The sequence below is a fragment of the Scyliorhinus torazame genome, chromosome 4 (assembly GCF_047496885.1).
Source record: "Scyliorhinus torazame isolate Kashiwa2021f chromosome 4, sScyTor2.1, whole genome shotgun sequence".
In the NCBI taxonomy this organism is placed as follows: Eukaryota; Metazoa; Chordata; class Chondrichthyes; order Carcharhiniformes; family Scyliorhinidae; genus Scyliorhinus; species Scyliorhinus torazame.
The window spans coordinates 164,448,088-164,469,703 of record NC_092710.1 but is presented as its reverse complement, the minus strand read 5'-3'; the positions used below and the strand labels follow the sequence as shown (position 1 = coordinate 164,469,703).

Sequence of the window (21,616 nt, the reverse complement as noted above, 5' to 3'; positions counted from 1 at the left end):
TCAGCCAGAGGAAAAGGGTGAGGTACTAAATGAGTACTTTGCATCAGTGTTCACCAAAGAAAGGGACTTTGTGGAAGATGATTCTTGGGTAGGGTGTGTGGACAGTCTGGATCATGTTAACATCAAAAAGGAGGAGGTATTGGGTCTTTTAAAAGATGTTAAGATAGATAAGTCTCCTGGGCCAGATGGGATTTACCCCAGAAGTCTGAGGGAAGCAAGAGAGGAAATTGCTGAGGCAGTCCTCATTGGCTACAGGTGAGATCCCAGAGGACTGGAGAATAGCTAATGCGGTACCGCTGTTTAATAAATGTAGCAGCGATAATCCTGGAAACCAAATGCCGGTGAGCCTCATTTTGGTAGTAGATAAATTATTGGAGAGAATTCTCAGGTACAGGATTTATACCCATTTGGAAACAAATGGACTCATAAGTGATAGACAGCATGGTTTGTGAAGGGGAGGTCGTGCCTTACTAAATCAAGTTTTTTGAGGTGGTGACAAAGATGATTGATGAGGAGAGGACGGTGGATGTTTTTCACATGGACTTGAGTAAAGCCTTTGACAAGGTGTCTCATGGCAGACTGGTACAAAAGGTGAAGTCACATGGGATCCGAAGTGAGGTGGTAAGATGGATACAGAACTGGCTCGGTCACAGAAGGCAAAGGGTAGCAGTAGAAAGGTGTTTTTTTGAATGGAAGGTTGTGACTAGTGGTGGTCCACAGGGATCTGCGCTTGGGCCTATGTTGTTTGCAGTGTACATAAACAATTTGGAGGAAAATGTAGCCAGTTTGATTAGTAAGTTTGCGGATGACACCAAGGTTGGTGGAGTGGCAGATAGTGTTGAGGGTTGTCAGAAGATACAGCAGGACATAGATAGGTTGGAGACTTGGGCAAAGAAATGGAAAATGGAGTTTAATCGGACAAATGTGAGACTATGCATTTTGGTAGGAGAGGGGAAATATACCGCAAATGGCAAAACTCTTAGGAATATAGAAAGTCAGAGAGATCTGGGCGTACAGGTCCACAGATCTCTGAAGGTGGCAACACAAGTGAACAAGGTAGTCAAGAAAGCATACGGAATTTTTGCCTTCATTGGACGTGGCATCGAGCATAAAAACTGGCAAGTCATGCTACAGTTGTATAGAACCCTGGTAAGGCCGCACTTTGAATATTGCGCACAATTCTGGTCGTCACACTACCAGAAGGATGTGGAGGCTTTGGAGAGGGTGCACAGGAGATTTACCAGGATGTTGCCTGGTCTGGGGGGTGTTAGCTATGTGGAGAGGCTGAATAGACTCGTTCTGTTTTCATTGGAAAGACGAAGGTTGACAGGCGGCATGTGGCGCAGTGGTTAGCACTGGAACTATGGCGCTGAGGACCTGGGTTCAAATCCTGGCCCTGGGTCACTGTCCGTGTGGAGTTTGCACATTCTCCCCATGTCTGCGTGGGTTTCGTCCCCACAACCCAAAGATGTGTAGGTGAGGTGGATTGGCCATGCTAAATTTCCCCTTAATTGGAAAAAAAAGTAATTGGGTACACTAAATGTATTTTAAAAAATAAAGACGGAGGTTGAGGGGTGACCTGATAGAGGTCTACAAGGTTACAAGGGGCATGGATAGAGTGGATGGGCAGGAACTCTTTCCCAGGTCGGAGGGATCAGTCACCAGGGGGCATAGGTTTAAGGTCCGTGGGGCAAAGTTTAGAGGAGACGTGCGAGGCAGGTTTTTTACACAAGAGGGTGGTGAGTGCCTGGAACGCGTTGCCAGGGGAGGTTGTGGAAGCAGATACATTAACGGCGTTCAAAAGGTATCTTGACAAACACATTGATAGGATGGGTTTGGAGGGATACGGCTCAAAGGAGTGCTGAGGGTTTTGGCAAAGGATGGTATCATGACCGGTACAGACTTGGAGGGCCAAAGGGCCTGTTCCTGTGCTGTATTGTTCTTTGTTCTCTTTGTTCACACATAGATTCCCTCCCATGTCCTTGAGTGGGCCAACCCTTTCCCTGGCTACCCTCTTGCTCTTTATAAACATACAAAAAGCCTTGGGATTTTTCTTAATCCTGTTTGCCATTGGCTTTTCTTGACCACTTTTCGACCTCCTGACTCCTTGCTTAAGTTCCTTCCTACTTTCCTTATATTCCTCACTGGCTTCGTCTGTTACCAGTTTTCTCGCCCTTACAAATGCTTCCTTTTTCTTTTGGACTAGGCTCACAATATCCCTCATTATCCAAGGTTCCCAAAACTTGCCATACTTATCCTTCTTCCTCACAGGAACATGCCGGTCCTGAATTCCTATCAACTGACATTTGAGAGGCTCCCACATGCCAGATGTTGGTTTACCCTCAAACATCCGCTCCCAATCTAGATTCTTCAGTTCCTGCCGAATATTGTTATAATTAGCCTTCCCCAATTTAGTATCTTCACCCGAGGACTATTTTTATCTTTATCCAACAGTACCGTTAAACTTATTGAATTATGGTCGCTGTTCCTGAAATGCTCCCCTACTGAAAGTTCGACCACCTGGCCAGGTTCATTCCCCAGTACCAGGTCCAGTAAGACCCCTTCCCTAGTTGGACTATCGACATATTGTTTCAAGAAGCCCTCCTGGATGCTCTTTACAAATTCTACCCCATCCAAGCCCCTGGCACTAAGTGAGTCCCAGTCAATATAGGGGAAGACAAAATCATCCACCACAACAATCTGTTGTTTTTATACTTTTCCAAAATCTGTCCACATATCTGCTCCTCTATCGCCCGCTGGCTGTTGGGAGGCCTGTAGTAAACCCCCAATATTGTGACTGCACCCTTCCTATTCCTGAGCTCTACCCATGTTGTCTCCCTGCATGAGTCCTCTGAGGTGTCCTCCCGCAGTACAGCTGTGATATTTTCCTTAACCAGTAGCACAACCCCCTCCCCCCACCCCTGTAACATCCCCCTCTATCCTGCCTGAAACATCTAAATCCTGGAACGTTTAGTTGCCAATCTGTCCCTCCCTCAACCAAGTCTCTATAATAGCAATAACATCATAGTTCCAAGTACTAATCCAAGCTCTTAAGTTCATCTGCCTTACCTGTTACACTTCTCGCATTAATGCACTTCAGACACCAGTCCCGCTGTGTTTTGCAACATTTTCCTGCCTGCTCTTCCTCTGAGTGTTATTCGTCCTATTCTCTAGTTCCCCCTCAGATATTTCACCTTCTGACCTATTGCTCTAGTTTCCACCCCCGGCACACTAGTTTAAACCCTCCTGTGTAACACTAGCAAACCTCGTTGCCAGGATATTTATGCCCCTCCAGTTTAGATGTAACTCGTCTGTCCTTGTACAGATACTACCTGCTCCGGAAGAGATCCCGATGGTCCAGATATCTGAAACCCTCCCTCCACACCAGCTGTTTAGCCACATGTTTAGCTGTACTATCTTCCTATTTCTAGCCTCATTGGCACATGGCACAGGGAGCAATCCAGAGTTTACAACCCCATAGGTGCTGTTTTTTAACTTCCTACCTAATTACCTGAACTCGCGCTGCAGGACCTCATCCTTCTTCCTGCCGTTAGTACCAATAGGCATCACGACCTCTGGCTGTTCACCCTCCCCCTTCAGAATGCCCCCTGCCCCTTCAGAGACATCCTGAACCCTGGCACCAGGGAGGCAACATGCCATTCTGGATTCTCTTTCACGTCCACAGAAGTGTCTATCCATGCCCCTGATTATACAGTCCCCTACAACCATTGCTCTTCTGTGCTTTATCCCTCCCTGCTTAACAACAGAGCCAGCCATAGTGCCACTGCTCTGGCTGCTGCTGCTGTTTTTCCTTGATAGCCCCCCACCCCACCCCCCCCAAACAGTATCCTAAAGGGTATACTGTTGGAGAGGGGGACGGCAACTGACTGCCCCTTCTACAGGCCGCCCATCTATCTTCCTGCACCTTGGGTGTAACCATGCCTCTAAAACTCCTGTCTATGCTGCTTTCCGCCACCTGCATGCTCCTAAGTGCATCCAACTTCTACTCCAACCGATCCATGCAGTCTGAGGAGCTGCAACTGGGTGCACTTCCTGCAGATGTAGTTGTCCGGAATGCTGGAAGCTTGACGGATCTCCCACATCTCACAAGTGAAGCATTTTACCTCACTACCATTTCTAGAACTAATTAATAAATTAATTTAAAAATAAATATTTATTAAATTAAAATAAGTTACAGTTAACTATATGCTTCCTAGCACTCTCTCCATTAAATCTCTTTCTCTCATCACAAATGCTGCCTAGCCTGCTGAGTATTTCCAACATTTTATATTTATATTCAGAATTCTCTCTGCTTTATGCCTGGTTAATCTTGTCCTGTGCATTTGCTGTATTTTTTTCTCTGCTAGATGGTTGATGAGAAACTCCAGACATTTTCCCTTAAGAACAGTGAAGATTATTGGTCTGTCTTTGTGAGTGCAGTTGGACCTGTGTGTGGGGGGTGGGGGGGATGCCGGTTCAAAGTTGGGCTTGTGCCTGTGTTGGGATCGAGGGAGAACATTTGGTCCCATTTCTGCGTGGGGAGGGGGCAACAGGCCGATGTATATAGGGACTGATTCTTGAGAAATAAGATTAAGACTAAACCAGGATGAATACTATTTGTTTGACAGGGAACATTCTTGTTCCTTCCAGAAGTATTACAAGATAGAGCAGATTTAGACAACATGATGATTAATCCGTGGAGAATCCAGTTAAAATGGACAGGTTGAACATGCTCAAGTCTTTGCCTGATGTTAAGCCACAGTGCTTGACAGTAGTGTGTGGCCTACTCCATAAGGTCATATGACAAAAGCTACCAATTGATACTTTTTACAGTGCTGTTTAGGGACTAGCCATGCAACGCATGCAGTTTACCTTCACTGATTCCTAAGATTTCTTGCAGCAGTGTGGTCACATGCAATGCATTGCAGAATTCTGCAATTAATCTGAATCACCAGGAGCTATGAGAGGACTTTGGTTTTAAAGACTTGGTTTCATCTGTGAAAGGAGTTAGTGCAGTCATGGTAGAAGATAATAAAGAATTTCCAAGAACTACAGTTAATGCAGAGGATCTTGGTGCAATAACCATCAATCACTAGGGAGATGATATTGAATAAACTGATGGGTTTCATAGAATTTACAGTGCAGAAGGAGGCCATTCGGCCCATCAAGTCTGCACCAGCTCTTGGAAAGAGCACCCTACCCAAGGTCAACACCTCCACCCTATCCCCATAACCCAGTAACCCCACACAACACTAAGGACAATTTTGGACACTAAGGGCAATTTATCATGGCCAATCCACCTAACCTGCACATCTTTGGACTGTGGGAGGAAACCGGAGCACCCGGAGAAAACCCACGCACACACGGGGAGGATGTGCAGACTCCGCACAGACAGTGACCCAAGCCGGAATCGAACCTGGGACTCTGGAGCTGTGAAGCAATTGTGCTATCCATTATGCTACCGTGCTGCCCAAAGGGCAGATAAGTCACCGGGGCCTGATGGCCTGCACTGTGGGCTTCCTATTTGCCAGTCCCAGACTGTCTCGTCTCTATGACACATCTGTTATCTTGCCATCGGGATATTGGAAATGTAGTAGGACACTTAGCCGTTTTTTCAATAGGTGTCCTTACGCAGGAATCATGAAAAGTTAGCATGAAGGTACAGCAAATAACTAGGAAGGCAAAGGAAATATTGGCATTTATTGCAAGGGGAATGGAGAATAAAAGTTGGGAAGTTTTGCTACAACTGTACAGGGCATTGGTAAGACTACACCTGGAGTACTGCGTACTTTGGTAAGACTACACCTGGAGTACTGCGTACTTATTTGGTCTCCTTATTTCAGGAAAGATATATTTGCATTGGAAACAATTCAGTGACGGTTAACTAGGCTGATTCCTGGAATAAAAAAGGTTATCTTCTGATGAAAGGTTGAGCAGGTTGGGCCTATACTCACTGAAGTTTAGATGAATGAGTGGGTAGCTGATTGAAATATGTAAGAGTCTGAGGGGGCTTGACAACGTAAATGTTGAGGGGATGTTTTTTCTCATGGGGGAACCTGGAACTAGGGATGCCAGTTTAAAAATAAGGGATCCCCGATAAGAAGGAGATTTGGAGGAATTTATTTTCTCAGATGCTTGTTAGTCCCTGGATTTCTCTCGCCCAGAAAGCGGTGGAGGCTGGGTTATTGAATATATTCAAGGCTGCGTTAGACAGATTAGTGATTTACAAGGTAGACAACAGTTATGAGGACAGGCAGGAAAGTGGAGTTAAGGCCACAATAAGATTAACTGTGATCTTATTTATTGGCTGAACAGCTTTGATGGGCCACTCCTGCTCGTATGTTTTTATGAATCTTATACTTTTGCCAGGCCATGATTGCCTACGCTTTTGCACTGCTCCACTGAAACAGTGACCTGTTAATTAGCAGTTAGCAGGCAGTGCGGTAGTGCAGTGGTTAGCACTGTTGCTTCACAGCTCCAGGATCCCAGGTTCGATTTCCGGCTTGGGTCACTGTCTGCGCGGAGTCTGCGCGTTCTCTCCGTGTCTGTGTGGGTTTCCTCCAAGAGCTCCGGATTCCTCCCACAGTCCAAAGATGTGCCCCCAGTGACATTACCGGATTACCAGACTGACGACATTACCACTAAGCCACCATCGCCCTCTAATGATGAAACAGGCCAATCCGATCGGCCTGCTATTCCAACAGCGGCAGAAGCAATAGTGACCACTACTGGATCCACAGGCAGTTCCCAAAGTCAAGGGTGGCTCAGTAGAACAGTGGTTGGCACTGTTACTTCACAGCTCCAGGGTCCCAGGTTCAATTCCCAGCTTGGGTCACTGTCTGGGCACGTTCTCCCCGTGTCTGCGTGGGTTTCCTCTGGGTACTCCAGTTTCCTCCCACATGACCTGAAAGACATGCTATTGGGTAATTTGGACATTCTGAATTCTCCCTCTGTACCCGAACAGGGGCCAGAATGTGGTGACTAGGGACTTTTCACAGTAATTTCATTGCAGTGTTAATGTAAGCCTACTTGTGATACTAAAGATTATTATTGTTATCATCATCAAGGTCCCATCTTAAAATTGCGAGGTGGTAGGGGTAGGCTGGAAGGAAGTGAGAAGGCTATCTGGGAATTTTATATTTTAGTTTGTTGATTACTATTTTAATTTCATAATTTGACCCAATCTGTAATTGTAGAATCCCTACAGTGCAGAAGGAGGCCATTCAACCCAACCCATCTGCACTGACCCTTTGAAAGATGACTCTACCCAGATCCACAGTCCCATCCACCCTGCCCTATCCCTGAAACCTAACCTGCACATCCCTGGACACTAAGGGACAATTTAGCATGGCCAATCCACCGAACCCGCACTTCTTTGGACTGTGGGAGGAAACTGGGGCACCCTCCTGACACGGGGAGAACCCACGCAGACACGGGGAGAAAGTGCAAACGCCACACAGACAGTGACCTAAGGCCGAATTGAACCCTGGTCTCTGGCACTGTGAGGTTGCAGTGATAATCACTCTGCTGCAAGTTTCTGTACAATTTCATAAGATATGAACTATAACCCTACTTTATGCTTTGCCATATGAGAATCCTCCAATCAGATTGGCTGACCAGCCAGTTGCTGCAAGCACTGTTGCTGGACCCCATAGATAGTGTCAAACTCAAGGACATATTGGGATAAAGGAAATCAACACTTTAGATACCGCTAAAGCTTTATTGGCAGCTTTTATTGAAGTCAGGAGACCGCATTATCCCTTCACTACTGCATTCAAAATACAACCCCTGTACTTCACATCATTATCGTATTGTGTTCCCTTTGCTTCATCAGGAGGTGTTTATTTTGTTTTCCAGTTGAGAAGCCGAGTTCCCCAGGGCTGTATTTTTGATCTGTAATTGTTGATTTCTATCAATGTTACCATGTCTAACAAACCAGAATTATCCTTTTTAATTAACACAGGAAAGTGTTTGAAAGGGGCAGCATCATTTCTGGGCATTTTAATACAGCTGTTTTCAGTTTATACTTTGGGGGGTCAGATTGATCAAAGCAGAGTCCACGTATTTGAAGGTTTAATGTAATGTAACTGTTATTTGTACTACATTATTTCTCACACTACTGGATACTGTAATTAAACTGAACATGAAGATAAGAACTCTTAAATCTCCATGTGTTGATTTTTACTTAATGTTTATTTCTGTAATACTTTTACTGATTTGCTGCCAGATGCAAGCAAATCAACATTGAATCACAGCAGCAATCAAAAAGCAAAATGAATTGTTAACTACTAATTGGCCATGCCATTCCTGATTCATTCCATATACACTGAGCAGCCAATTCTAATAAGGAAACCAGGACATTGTGGAGTGAGTTAGCAGTGATGAGATCAGCTTGCAAAACAACACTTTACGTTGCATGTTGATGATCTTGCCATTACTGAGAATTCTATGTTGGTCATAAATGAGGGGGTAGGTGAAGGGTCAACAGGGTTAAGTCCATTGAACAGAAAATCCCACCACATTAACAGGCACAAACCTATTCGTGGCCATTTATTCGCACAGCGTCACCCCCATTGAATGGCTTCTGGCTCTAATGACTACAAGGCCTGCTGTTAGGAGGCTGCCACCCATTCCTGGCTCCTGACTCAGTGAGTACCCTGTAAGCTGGCTGCACAATCCAGACAATATTGGGAGGATGCCCTTAATTATGTCCTCAAGGGGATTAACTGGTTACCTGCCTCAACCAGTTGGGTAACCAGTCCTGCGACCTCCTTGACACCCGCAGAAGCCCGTGAAGGTGGGAGCACCTCTGCTTCAGGCCCCTCAGTCCACCCTCCGGCTTGTCTCCACGAGCCCTGTTTTGTTGTTGTACAGAGACAATCACCGAGTCGGAGTACCAAAGAACATCTAGTTCTAGACTAGTCAAATTTATTATTGTATAGCAAACTGTGGGTTGGAAACTAATGCTAATAAACTGGAACAAATACAACTAACCACGACAAATTCTCCTTCAGACTCCTGCAGATTAGTGTCACGTGCTATTACTTGCCTGACACCCAGTGGTCAGAGGCTAATCATATTTACATATACACTTGCTTATGCATATCACTACAGGCCCTTGAAAACTCAGTCTAATATCTCTGTTTAAAAATAACACAGTATAATTTTATCCTGAATTAACATTTTGAAGTTCATTCTCTTGCTTTTTTTCAAACATCTAATTTCGTAGCAAAAAACAAATGAGAAAAGTGGCTCAACCATGGGTCCAAAGGGGAGTCATATAGTTGCTAGAAAAAGTAGCAAGTCTGAGGATTGGGAGCAATTGAGAATTCAGCAAAGTACGAGAGATTGATTAAGAGGAGAAAAATAGAGTATGAGAGTAAACTTGCAAGTAACAGACAGGGACTGTAAAAGCTTCTGTAACTGTATAAAAAAGACAAAGATTAGTAAAGACAAATGTAGATCCCTTGTAGTCTGAAACAGGAGAATTTATAGCAGATAAAGGAATGGAAGCTGTTAAACAACTACTTTAGTTCTATCTTCAGATGGAAGACGCAAATAACTTCCTAGAAATGCTAAGATATCAAATCTAGTGAGAAGGAGGATTTGAAAGAAATTAGTATTACTAGAAACATAGCATAGAAATTAATGGGACTGAAAGCCGATAAATCCCTAGGGCCTGATAATCTTCATCCCAGGGTACGAAGGGAAGTGGCCATGGAACTAGTGGATGACTTGGTTGTGATCTTCCAAAATTCTGGAACAGTCCCGGCAAATGTAACCCTACTATTTAAAAAAGGAGGGAGGGAGTAAACAGAGAATTAGAGATGGTTAGCCTAACATCAGTAGTGGAGAAAATGCTAGAGTCTATTATAAAGGATGCAATAACAGGACATTTATAAAATTTCAATGGGATTAGACAAAGTCAAGATGGGAGTTGAAAGGGAAATCATGCTTGACAAACCTATTGAAGATTTTGAGGATGCAACTAATAGAATAGATAAAGGTGAACCAGTGGATGGTGTTTATTTGGATTTTCAGAAAGTTTTAAAGTCCCACATAAGAGATTAGTGTGAAAAATGAAACCTCATGGGACTGGGGTAATATATTGGCATGGATTGAGAATTATTTTGCAGACAGAAAACAGAGTAGGAATAAATGGGACTTTTTTGAAGTAGTAGGCAGCGTCTTGTGGGGCCCCAGCTATTCACAATGTACATCAATGATTTGGATGAGCAAACCAAAAGTAATATTTCCAAGTCTGCTGATGAAACAAAACTTGGTGGGAAGGTGAGTGGTGAGGAGGATGCTGAGGGGCTTCAAAGTGATTTAGACAAGATGAGTGATGGACAAATACATGGAAGATACAGTGTAAGGTGGATAAATGTGAAGTTGACCACTTCAGAATGGCAGAGTATTATTTAAATGGGATAGATTGGGAAATGTTGATGTACAAAAGGACCTGGTTCCCTTGGTACACTAGTCACTGAGTCACTGAAAGCAAGCACGCAGGTACAACACACAGTGAGGAAAGCAAATAAGGACCTTTATCAAAGATTACTCAAGTACAGGAGAAAAGATGTATTACTGCAGCTGTACAGGGCCTTGGTAATACCAAACTTGGAATATTGCATGCAGTTTTGGATTCTTCACCTAAGAAAGGATATACATGCCATTATACTTACCATAGAGGGAGCGCGGCAAAGGTTCACCAGTCTGATTTCTGGGATGGCAGGATTGTCATATGAGGAGAGATTGAGCCTGTATTCACTGGAATTTAGAAGAATGAGAGAGGATCTCATCGAAACGTATAAAACTCCAACCAAGCGCTGGAAAGACTGGATGAAGGTATATTGTTTCCTCTAGCTGGAGAGTCTAGAATAAAGGGTCAGAATCTCAGGAAACGGGTTAGGCTGTTTAGGACTGAGTTGAGGAGAAATTTCTTCAGCAGAGGGTGGTGAACCTACGGAATTCTCTACCATAGAAGGCTGTGGAGGACAAATCACTGAATATATTTAAAAAGGAAATTGATAGATTTCTAGATCTAAAGGTGTCAACGGATATGGGGGGAGACTGGAGTATGGCATTAAGATAGAGGATAGGCCATGATCATGTTGAATGAGGTAGTAGGCTCGAAGATCTGAATGGTTTACTCCTCCTATTTTATATGTTTCTATGTTTTTAACTCTGAAAAGGAAAATCAGATATTGTTGCAAGTCATCCTGCTGGAAGCTGAAGAAAAACAATCTAAAGCTGGGCTAATAAATTACTGCATTGGGGTAAAACTTTACGCTGCAAATTTGCATTCTACTCGCAGAGTCAAGGCTCGGAGCAGAAATGTCACAATTGGGAATGGACGTTTGCTCGCGCCTCCCTCTGATGGCGGGGCTTTGCTTTTCCTGTGCTATCGACTCAGGATCCCACACACCCATCCTTAATTGGACAGGACTTCCAGAGGTGGCCAGTTCATTGGCTGCTTCCTCCAAACCCTCCCTCAAGGTCTTACTACTGGCAGTTCCAGGTTCTTGACCCGCAATTCATCCTGTTGGTGAGATTAGGACCTGGAGCTAAAAGCCCCATTCAAACCTGACTTCGCATTGTCTATATACCTATTGTGGCTTTAATTTCACTTTGAATTATAAGAAATTTATTTCTTTGTTTTAGTGGTGAAATGTTAAATTATGTCACAACAGTTTTCACAAATCAATTTTATACAAAGCAGACAATTAATGTCAGTATTACACTGTGCAGGGACAGGCTTTTTAGTCTGTGAGGTCGACATCATGGAATCATAGAATCTCTACATGCAGAGAAGGAGGCCATTTGGCCCATCGAGTCTACATAGACCCTCAGAAAGAGCACCCTACCTCGACCCACTTTCCTCCCTATCCCTGTAACCCCATCTAACCTTTGGACACTGAGGGACAATTAAGAATGTCCAATCCACCCACCCTGTATATCTTTAGACTGGGGAGAATATGCAAACTCACGTAGACATGGGGAGAATATGCAAACTCAGCACAGACAAGTCACCCAATTGGAATTGAACCCGAGTCCCTGGCACTGTGAGGCAACAATGCTAGCCACTGTGCCACCCATCAAGGCAGAATTTGACCGAGTGTGGCATCAAGGCTCCCTAGCAAAGCTGAACTCAATGGGAATTCCAGGGGGCGGGGGGGTGTAGCTGATGGAACTCTCCATTGGTTGGAGTCATATCTCGCACAAAGGAAGATGGTTGTTGGAGGTCAAGCTTTTCAGTCTCAGGACTTCACTGCAGGAATTCCTTAGGGTAGCGTCCTAGGCCCAACCACCTTCAGCTGCGTCATCAGTGACCTTCCTTCCGTCATAAGGTCAGAAGTAAGGATGTTCGCACAAGGTTGCACAATGTTCAACACCATTCATGACTCCTCAAACACTGAAGAAGTCTATGCCAATTTACACACAACCTGGAAAATATCCAGGCTCGGGCTGTTAGGTGGCAAGTAATATTAGTGCCTCACAATACCAGGCAATGACCATCTCCAAGAAATGAGAATCAAACAATTATCCCTTGACATTCAATGGCATTGTCATCACTGACTCCCCCACTATCAGCATCCTAGGGTTACCATTGACACGGAACTGGACCAGTCATATAAATATTGTGGCTGCAAGAGCAGGTCAGAGGTTGGGAATTCTGCAAAGAGTCGCTCAATTCCTGACTCTCCAAAGCCCATCCACAATCTACTAGGCACAATCAGGAGTGTAACAGATTATTCTCCATTTGCCTGGATGAGTGCAAAAGGACTTAACACCAGCTCATCTCAAGGGCAGCAGACAGAATAGGGTGGCACAGTGATGCCTGTGGCACTGATAAGTCTGCCAGGCTTCTCTGGTTCCAGGCCCTCGAGAGGATATACGCCACAGGCAAGAAAGGCCACAAGGCACAGAATGCAGCAGGCTGCCTCCACCTCTGTTGTGCATCCTGGGGTACACCTAGACGACGCAGTAGACCATGGAAGATCAAGAAGATTGAGGAGCACTGAGTGGGGGGTAGGGGGGGTTCACGATCTTTAGCTTGGGGGTATGGAAGTGTCAAATGTTCAAATGTCACCATTAAAACATGTAACACCGATACATGTGAGGCTTCTGCCAAGTTAATCTTCACAGCGTGCCAGCTTGCACCCCCATCCCCTGTTGTCCTCTGCTGCATATATTCCCCACCCCAAGGCACAATGGTCCAAGATAAAATGCTCCTGATGCAGACTCCATTCAGAGGATGGGTGTGAGCGTGCTGTCAGCAGAACGACAGGAGTCAGACTTTATCATAAACTGAGGAGAACCAGAGCTTTCCTCACAGCACGTTATCAACACTCTCCTGCCTTGTATAATGACCAGCTGACAACACAGGCCCATCACCCTGGGGTGATGTTACACTGACATTTGGCGAGTGGAACAGGGTGGTCGGGGAGGGGGTGGTGTGAAGCGGAGGAAGGGTATGAGGAGGGGGGGGGGGGCGTTGGGAGGGATTCGGGGGGGAAGGAGGGAAATGGAGGGAGGGGAAAGACGGGCGAGGGAGGATTGTGGGGGAAGGAGGGAAATTGAGGGGGAGGGGTTGAGCTGACGGATATAGCCTCATCCTATGTGCATTTGGTGAAGATGTGGTTCTCTGGGCGTGTCGGACCCTTGCCGTCATCTGTCCTCCAACCTCCTGCGGCTCCTGCCCAGGTTCATTCTTCAGCCCCTCCTGAAGGGAGTCCGCCTCCTTCTTCTCCACAGACCAGGCTGCTTGGCACCCCTCTTCCTCCAATATGTTGCCCCGTTGTTGTGACTGGTTCTGGAGCGCACAGCAGACCACCACAAAGCAGGAGACCCTCTGGGGGGGTGTACTGCTGGCACCATAAGAATGGTCCAAGCATCGGAACCACATTTTGAACAGTCCGATGCACTGCTCAGTGACAGCCTGGGCCTCACTATATTGGGTCTCCACCTTGGTTGCCACCAGCAACTCAAGAGCAGCCTCTGCCGGATCCGCACCAGCAAACATTTTTTAATCTGGTAGAAATTGGAGAAGGAGCAGGAGCTTCCGTTAGGGCTTCCATCCCGGGGCCCTCAAATCCCATAGTCCCTCCCTTATCATGACTGTCCCACCTTTCTCAGAGTGCCATCCAGCAAGCCAGTTGTGCTGGCAAACCTCGCTCTGCACACTCTCCCCCGGCCATATCAGGAGCCCCTAGACCCCAGACCTTTGCCGAGAACATTAGGGAGACCATGCTCGGGCACCCGCCCCTGATCCACACACTTGCCCTTTGGTCGCAAGAGGATCCCCAATGCTGAAGCCCAGCTCGCTCGTGTTGATTGTTGGCAGCTGCTTCTATGGTGCTGGCGCTTCTAGAGTACAGGCACTGTGTTCAAGATTCAAAGTTTCCTTGAGATGCTATGCATTAATCATCCTCTGAGGCATAGCACGTGTACCCTAGAGTATGCACTTCAGAGTTGAGGAGTGCATAATGCTATCACAACTAATAAGGCTAATTCATAATTTGCAATAGTCTTCAGCCATGAAGCTAAAGGCTGCTCACAGTCAAAGTCAGTGAAATTGACTTTCAGCATGGCAGCCACAGCAGGGTCTGTCCTGGGAGTGTTTGGTAGGACAGACAGGCAGCTTGATCCTGTTATGGGTCTCCACAATATTTAAAGAAGGTCTCACAGACGCAAAGCCCCTCACACCACCTTCCCGAGCCCCGAACAACCCACGACATGGAACACTTCAGCTCCCCGACCAAGCTCAACCCTCCGGAGGGGTCTCGTGCCCTTGAGCTGCGTGCCTGAAAATGGAAATGGCTACTCAGTTCCCCTCTGCAGCCATTGCAGCAGCTTCACGTTTTTGAAAAGGAGTACTGTGGTGGTATGTATTAGGGGTAATACGGTACACCACGTGTCGACAGGCTATTGGTGGAGGGATGCCAGGTCCTGATAGGATCTGCCACCTACTGGACTCCACCCAGAAATGCCTGTATAAGAACCCAGTTTTTCCCTCCATTTCCCTCAGCAGTTGCATTCTGTAACCATGCTGCTGGGGATAAAGTTCTGCTTAATAAAGCCTTCAATTGACATTACCTCAACCTGCCTCGCGTCATATTGACGGTGCTACAAGTACTAAACGTGATTTCTGTCTGGCAAACTGGGGAATTCCTGGGAGGCTGCTGCTTTTAACTTCAATCTCGCTAATGAGATTGAAATGAATGCAAATGATATTTTCGCCATCTTTGGACAAGTTCTGGAACTCACCATTGGGAGCGGGCTCAAATCTCAACTGAATGCAAATCTCCATTTTGGCCTTTCCCGCTATTCACCTGACGTGCACAGGTCCATGCTGGGCGCAACACGGTGGCTGAATCATGCCCAGGGAGTGGTGATGGTTGTGGTAAAGAAACAAAGCATGTGTCAAGGCTGAGTGTCAATGCCAGAACAATGAACAGCTCTCTCTGAAAGCAAAACATGAAAAACAAGATTCAAACCGGCACATGACAAAAAACAGAATCAAAATGGGAATGGGAGTTCATGATCTGAGATTGTAGGACTCAATGTTAAGTCCACTTAATTTAATAACATTTTTAATTACAACTATTGCGTGTATCAGGTTAGGTATGAATGGTTGCAGTAGAAATACTGGCACTTAGTATCGACAAAACTCTTTTCAGGGTCTATTGTAAGTAGCGCTGGTACCCTTTCAATTGAAGTGGATTTGGCCTCTTACTGAGATCTCGCCTTCCTCTCCTGATGTGTAAAAAAAGTCTCTTCAAATTCAATTAGTCAGTTGATCTGAATCTAAAAGTGAACAGTGAAAGCTGAACTTTTCAGTGGAACTTACAATCCTCATGATTCGTTCACTCCTGTTCAGATGGTCATTGTTCAGGGATGTCCCTAAATGTAGTGCTAGTCAGCAAAATGGCATACAACGTCTTCACTGAACATTAGAAACCAGTATCATTGGTAGTCCAGGGTCTAATCCTCCTGGGGCATCCGTTCTTATCTTGTGCTTCAACCCCTTTACCAAGTTAACATCACAATTGTGCTTAGACGGGATAACCGAGCATTGCAGTTCAAGACCCCAGACCATCTTGCCTCATTAGCAGCTTGACTACCTATTTTACATGGAAAATAGCTTGCTGCATGGCTCAATAAGGATTCTTCATACTGATTGGTTAGAGAGATACACCATTGCTTGCTATGTCTGCACAAATCCGGGATCCCATGTAGAGTGCACAGCACTGAAATTGATTTTTAATTACTTCAACTGCCAGCGCTTAGTCTGTGGACAAGTGCAAGTCCATGAACCCTGAGTGCCCTTCGATTGTTGCTGACCACTAAATTGTAGCTGCTATAAATTGGCAAAGTTCTGCTCAGATAATGCCAGTAAAACCTCAAATGTTCCAATGATTATCATGTACTGCGACAGAGGTTTGCGAATAATTATAAGATGCAACACAAAACTTGATGGAGTACTCAAATACTTTATTTACTGACAACTGTAACACTATAATTAGCACTTACTGTATTAGGTTTGCTTTGAATGATTACAGTCGAAGCACTGACACCTAGTCTCGACAACATACAAGGTTTATAGCAAAAACTCAGTTAGTAGCAGCAGTATTCTTTCAAGTTAAGTTTCTAACTTTATTTACATTATGAAAGATTAGGCATTTTCATGTATTGGCTGATGAGCTAGAATATCAAGCAGTTCAGTTGCTTTCAATTAATTATTTTTATTGTCTTGCAGAATTTAAAAACAGGTCTGGATAATTGGGTGATCTAACGATCTAGCTCTCTGGAAAACAGTTCACAGATCTCCAAAAGGTGGCAAAAACATAAATCAGACCTGAACTCACAACCTATCTAACTTAATGTAGAAGTTAAAATTCTCAATGTAAAGCCATCGGCAATAAAATAATTCGGCAACTTTTCTGCATTTTCAGAGCCTACTCTTCACTATGTCTAAACGAACAAAAAAACTTGGTGATGGAACCGTACCCACAAAGAAAGTGAATACTGGAAGCATAGAGGAATTTGATATAATAGAAGCCGGCAGGAGGAAGGAGAATACTGGAAATTGTGGTCAAAATGGCAAGAATCGTCCAAGTTTACACTGGGTGAATATTAATCGTTGATTTAGGCTTGGCTGTTTAGGTGGGGCACTTCACAATAGGAAATACAGAGTACTTCAATGTTGTTGCACCCTTCATGGTTTCTGATTTCAGAACCACCATTGAAAAGGCCTGTGTTAGGAAGTAGAGGAAATCCAAAAGGGGGAAGCACTTCTAAATAGAATAAAGAAGCAAGAAATCCATAATCATTGACAGATGGAATATCTGAATCAGTTGACATCTGGGCTAAAATATGCATGAAAGTACATGCAAAGTACACAATTTGTTGAAATGATGAATTTCATTAAATTGCGACATCTTTTTGTTTTGTGTTAATGACAAATGGCCTCTGATTGTTTGCATCAGCAGTACAGTTATACACATGGTACATTGCTATGTTGTATGCTGTGAGAATGGTAGGCCTGAACACCAACCATGTTGTACAAATCCTGCTCATTATGTATTGGTACTCTCGGTCCAATTGGTATTCCTGCCTGTTCCTTATATCATCCATTTTGATCTTCCAATTGTTTTCTATGCACATTTCAAGGCCAGTAGATATGTAGCTTTTTTAGAAAACTGCACAGAACTAGTAATTGAGGGGAAATAACTTTTTCTCATAAGCCCCTGTAAACCTAAAGTTACAGCAGCTGACAGTACTTTACAAACTTTGGGGCTTTTCTAGTATAGCTAATGGATTTTCTCCACTTCCTAACACAGAATGTTATTCTAAACATGATGTATGTTGTCTGAAATTTGTGATTCTAGAAAGAAAATGAAGAAACATTTTAACAGAAAAATATTTGTTCAGACATGTTGGTATTATGGCAACTTTGTGGAGTAATTGTGCTCTGCTATTTACTTATGCACATGGATGTTCTCATGGATGCATCTAATAAAGGCTTATTTGTTTCAGAGTGCAAGTCAAGTGGGAATCATAGAAAGTATTTCATTGAAAAACTTCATGTGTCACGCTTGCCTTGGGCCAATTACATTTGGACCCCATATGAACTTTGTAACTGGAAATAATGGAAGTAAGTTTGAAAGTCTTTTAAATCTATCAGCTTCTCTTATAACTGCAGTCCTTTCAATTATTGATGCTACAAGTTGCATCTTCAGACAGGCAGTTTTGATCTAAAACCCGAGATTTTGATAGGAGCTATTCAATGAATTTTATGGCGCATAGTTTCCAAAATGTCTGCATAATGCTCACTTGCTATTCCATGATCATTTTACGATTATGTTAATCTGTTGTGTTGTGTTTACATAAATACATTTTTTGAAATGTTGAGTAATCTATATTTTTCATTGAACATATTTTATACGAGGATAGTGTGAGGGTTTGGGCCTAAGTAGGTGCTCTTTCAGAGGGCCCGTGCAGATTCGATGGGCTGAATGGCTTCCTTCTGTACTGTTGGGATTCAATGATTCTGTTCAGTGGGTATTGGTGACACTGACAATGCCAGCATTTATTGCCCATCCATAATTGTCCTTGAGAAGGCGGTGGTGAACTGCCTTTCTGAAAGACAGGCAATTATATAGCACTTTGCACGGCTACTGGGCATTTCCAAGTGCTGCATAGCAAATGAAGTACTATTGAAGTATGGTAACTATTGTAAATATAGGGGCTGGATCCTCCGATACCCGACGCCGAACTCTTGTTCGGCGACGGGACGGACAACCTGTTTTAGCAGCGAAATCGGGTGTAGCGGCAGTTTTAAAATTCTTCGCCCTCTGAAAATCAGCGTACTCCACGAGTATCCACCATTGCTTAAGGCCCGCCCCGCGATGCTCCATTGCTGACCGGCTGAATTCCTGACGGCGTGGGACTCGTGTGGTCTCACCGTTCGGGATCCTTGTGTGGCAGCTGCGGACTCAGTGCGGGGCTGCCACAGTCAGAGGGGAGGGGGTCTGGGGTGCGCGAGCGGCTGATGTAGGGCACTATTTTGCCGGTCCAGGTCCGCGGGCTGAGTCCGCCATGGAGCACGCCGCAGCCACTACAGGCTGCCGCCGTGCGCATGCGCAGCCTCGGAACCAGAAGTGCTGGGGCCCGTATCGGCAGCTAGAGCTGCGAGTTCTACGACGGCTCCCTGCTAGTCCCCAGCAAAACGGGGAATCTGTGGCCTTTTGACGCCAGTTTTCCTGGCGTAATAGACCACAGTTTTCACGACAGCATGAGGACTAACTCTCCAAAACGGACAATCCAGCCCAGGAAATGCGGCAACCAGTTTGCACTCAGCAAATTCCTACATGCAGCAATGCTTAAATGACCAGATAATATGATTTTGTGATGTTGACTGAGGGAATTGGCCAAGACATCAAGATAACCCCTCAGCTCTTCTTCGAAATAATTCCACAGGATCTTTTTGCATTCACCCAAGCAAGCTGATAGGCCTCAGTTTAACCTATCAACTAAAAGATAGCTCCTCTGAAAGTGCAGTGCTCCCTCAGTGCTGCACTGGATAGTCAGCTTTGGAGTGGAATATGAATACAAAACTTTGTGATTCAGAGGTTAGAATGCTTCCAACTGAGCTGTGGATGACATGGCTAAATGCCTCCTTGAATTACTGTAGTCCGTGTGTTTAAGAAACTTAAGACTGCTTCTAGGGAGGGAGTTCCAGGGTTATGACCGAGCAACACTGAAGTAACAGTAATAATGTAGGGCATGAACAAAGTACAAAGAAAAGTACAGCACAGGAACAGGCCCTTCGGCCCTCCAAACCTGTGCCAACCATGCTGCCGTCTAAACTAAAATCTTCTACACTTCTGGAGTCCGTATCCCTCTATTCCCATCCTGTTAAAGTATTTGTCAAGATGTCCCTTAAACGTCACTATCGTCCCTGCTTCCACCACCTCCTCCGGCAGCGACTTCCAGGCACCCACTACCCTCTGTAAAAACTTGCCTTGTACATCTTCTCTAAACCTTGCCCCTCGCACCTTAAACCTATGCCCCCTAGTAATTGACCCCTCTACCCTGGGAAAAAGCTTCTGACTATCCACTCTGTCTATGCCCCTCATATTTTGTAGACCTCTATCAGGTCACCCTTCGACCTCCGTCATTCCAGTGAGAACAAACTGAGTTTATTCAACCCCTCCTCATAGCTAATGCCCTCCATACCAGGCAACATCCTGGTAAATCTCTTCTGAACCCTCTCTAAAGCCTCCACATCCTTCTGGTAGTGTGGCGACCAGAATTGAACACTATACTCCAAGTGTGGCCTAACTAAGGTCCTATACAGCTGCAACATGACTTGCCAATTTTTATACTCAATGCCCCGGCCAATGAAGGCAAGGTCCAACAGAAACATTTTTAAGCATGGTGGGCTTTGCTTGGAGTTAAAGCCTCCGAGTTCCCCACTGCTATCCAGTGACACGTTGTCACCTTTTTGGGCACTGGGCAGTTTCTCACCGGTTTAGCCCACACTTAGAATTTTTTTCTTCACTGCGGAGCTGAACCACGAGGTTGCAATGCCATTTTGAAAGGGTGCCCTGATCTCTATATGAGCTTGTGGGTCCCCCACACCTCCCACCATGACAATGTAACCCCCCCATACACATGGGCATTACCCCACCCCCAAGTGAGGACACCCCGCTATGGGGTCCCTGGGCTTCCCACTCCCTTCAGGCCCCCCTCACACCCCTTTACAGTGCAGGGGCAGCACGGTAGCACAAGTGGTTAGCACTGTGGCTTCATAGCGCCAGGGTCCCTGATTCAATTCCCCGCTGGGTCACTGTCTGGGTGGAGTCTGCACGTTCTCCCTGTGTCTGCGTGGGTTTCCTCCGGGTGCTCCAGTTTCCTCCCACAGTCCAAAGACGTGCAGGATAGGTGGATTGGCCACGCTAAATTGTCCCTTATTTGGAAAAAAATAATAATTGGGTACTCTTAAATTTATTTTTAAAACATTTATTTTAAATTGTTCTAACGTTATAACAATTTTAATGTTGAATGGAACCATGTTAATGTGCATTATTTTGGCTTCTCCACAATTTTCCTCTCCGGGACTAATTGGGTGTCACCTTTTAAAAGAGCTGATACAGGCACAATGGCCCAAATGGCCGCCTTCACTGTATATAGATTATTATAGAATTTACAGTGCAGAAGGAGGCCTTTCGGCCCATCGAGTCTGCACTGGCCCTTGGAAAGAGCACCCTATCCAAGCCCACACCTCCTTCCTATCTCTGTAACCGAGTAACCCCACCTAACTTTTTTTGGACACCTAAGGGGCAATTTAGCATGGCCAATCCACCTAACCTGCACATCTTTGGATTGTGGGAGGAAACCGGGGCACTCGGAGGAAACCCACAATCGACAATTCTGTCTCTATGGTGTACTTCAATCATCTGCTAACATTCATTTGCAAAATCCGACATGTGAAATCTCCCATGAACCAGAGCAATTGGCCAACCAAATGAACATAAGCATTTTTCCTTTCCTTTAAAAAGCATCCCTTGATATATTTGAGTGGAAACCTGGCGCAATTTATTAATGC

General features: G+C 45.0%; 1 protein-coding gene across 2 annotated transcripts in view; it reads left to right on the top strand.

Moving 5' to 3' along the window:
• The window catches only part of LOC140410570 (structural maintenance of chromosomes protein 6-like), a 185,852-nt gene that overhangs the window by 4,135 nt on the left and 160,101 nt on the right, over positions 1-21,616 (top strand). The window contains exons 2-4 of one of the 2 annotated variants that reach the window (XM_072498830.1): positions 16,763-16,839; positions 16,959-17,132; positions 18,043-18,160. In XM_072498830.1, the coding sequence (XP_072354931.1) occupies positions 16,974-17,132; positions 18,043-18,160 (277 nt within the window). In that variant the 5' untranslated portion in view covers positions 16,763-16,839; positions 16,959-16,973. The remainder of the gene's footprint in view (positions 1-16,762; positions 16,840-16,958; positions 17,133-18,042; positions 18,161-21,616) is intronic. The other variant, XM_072498829.1, reaches the window with a different exon arrangement.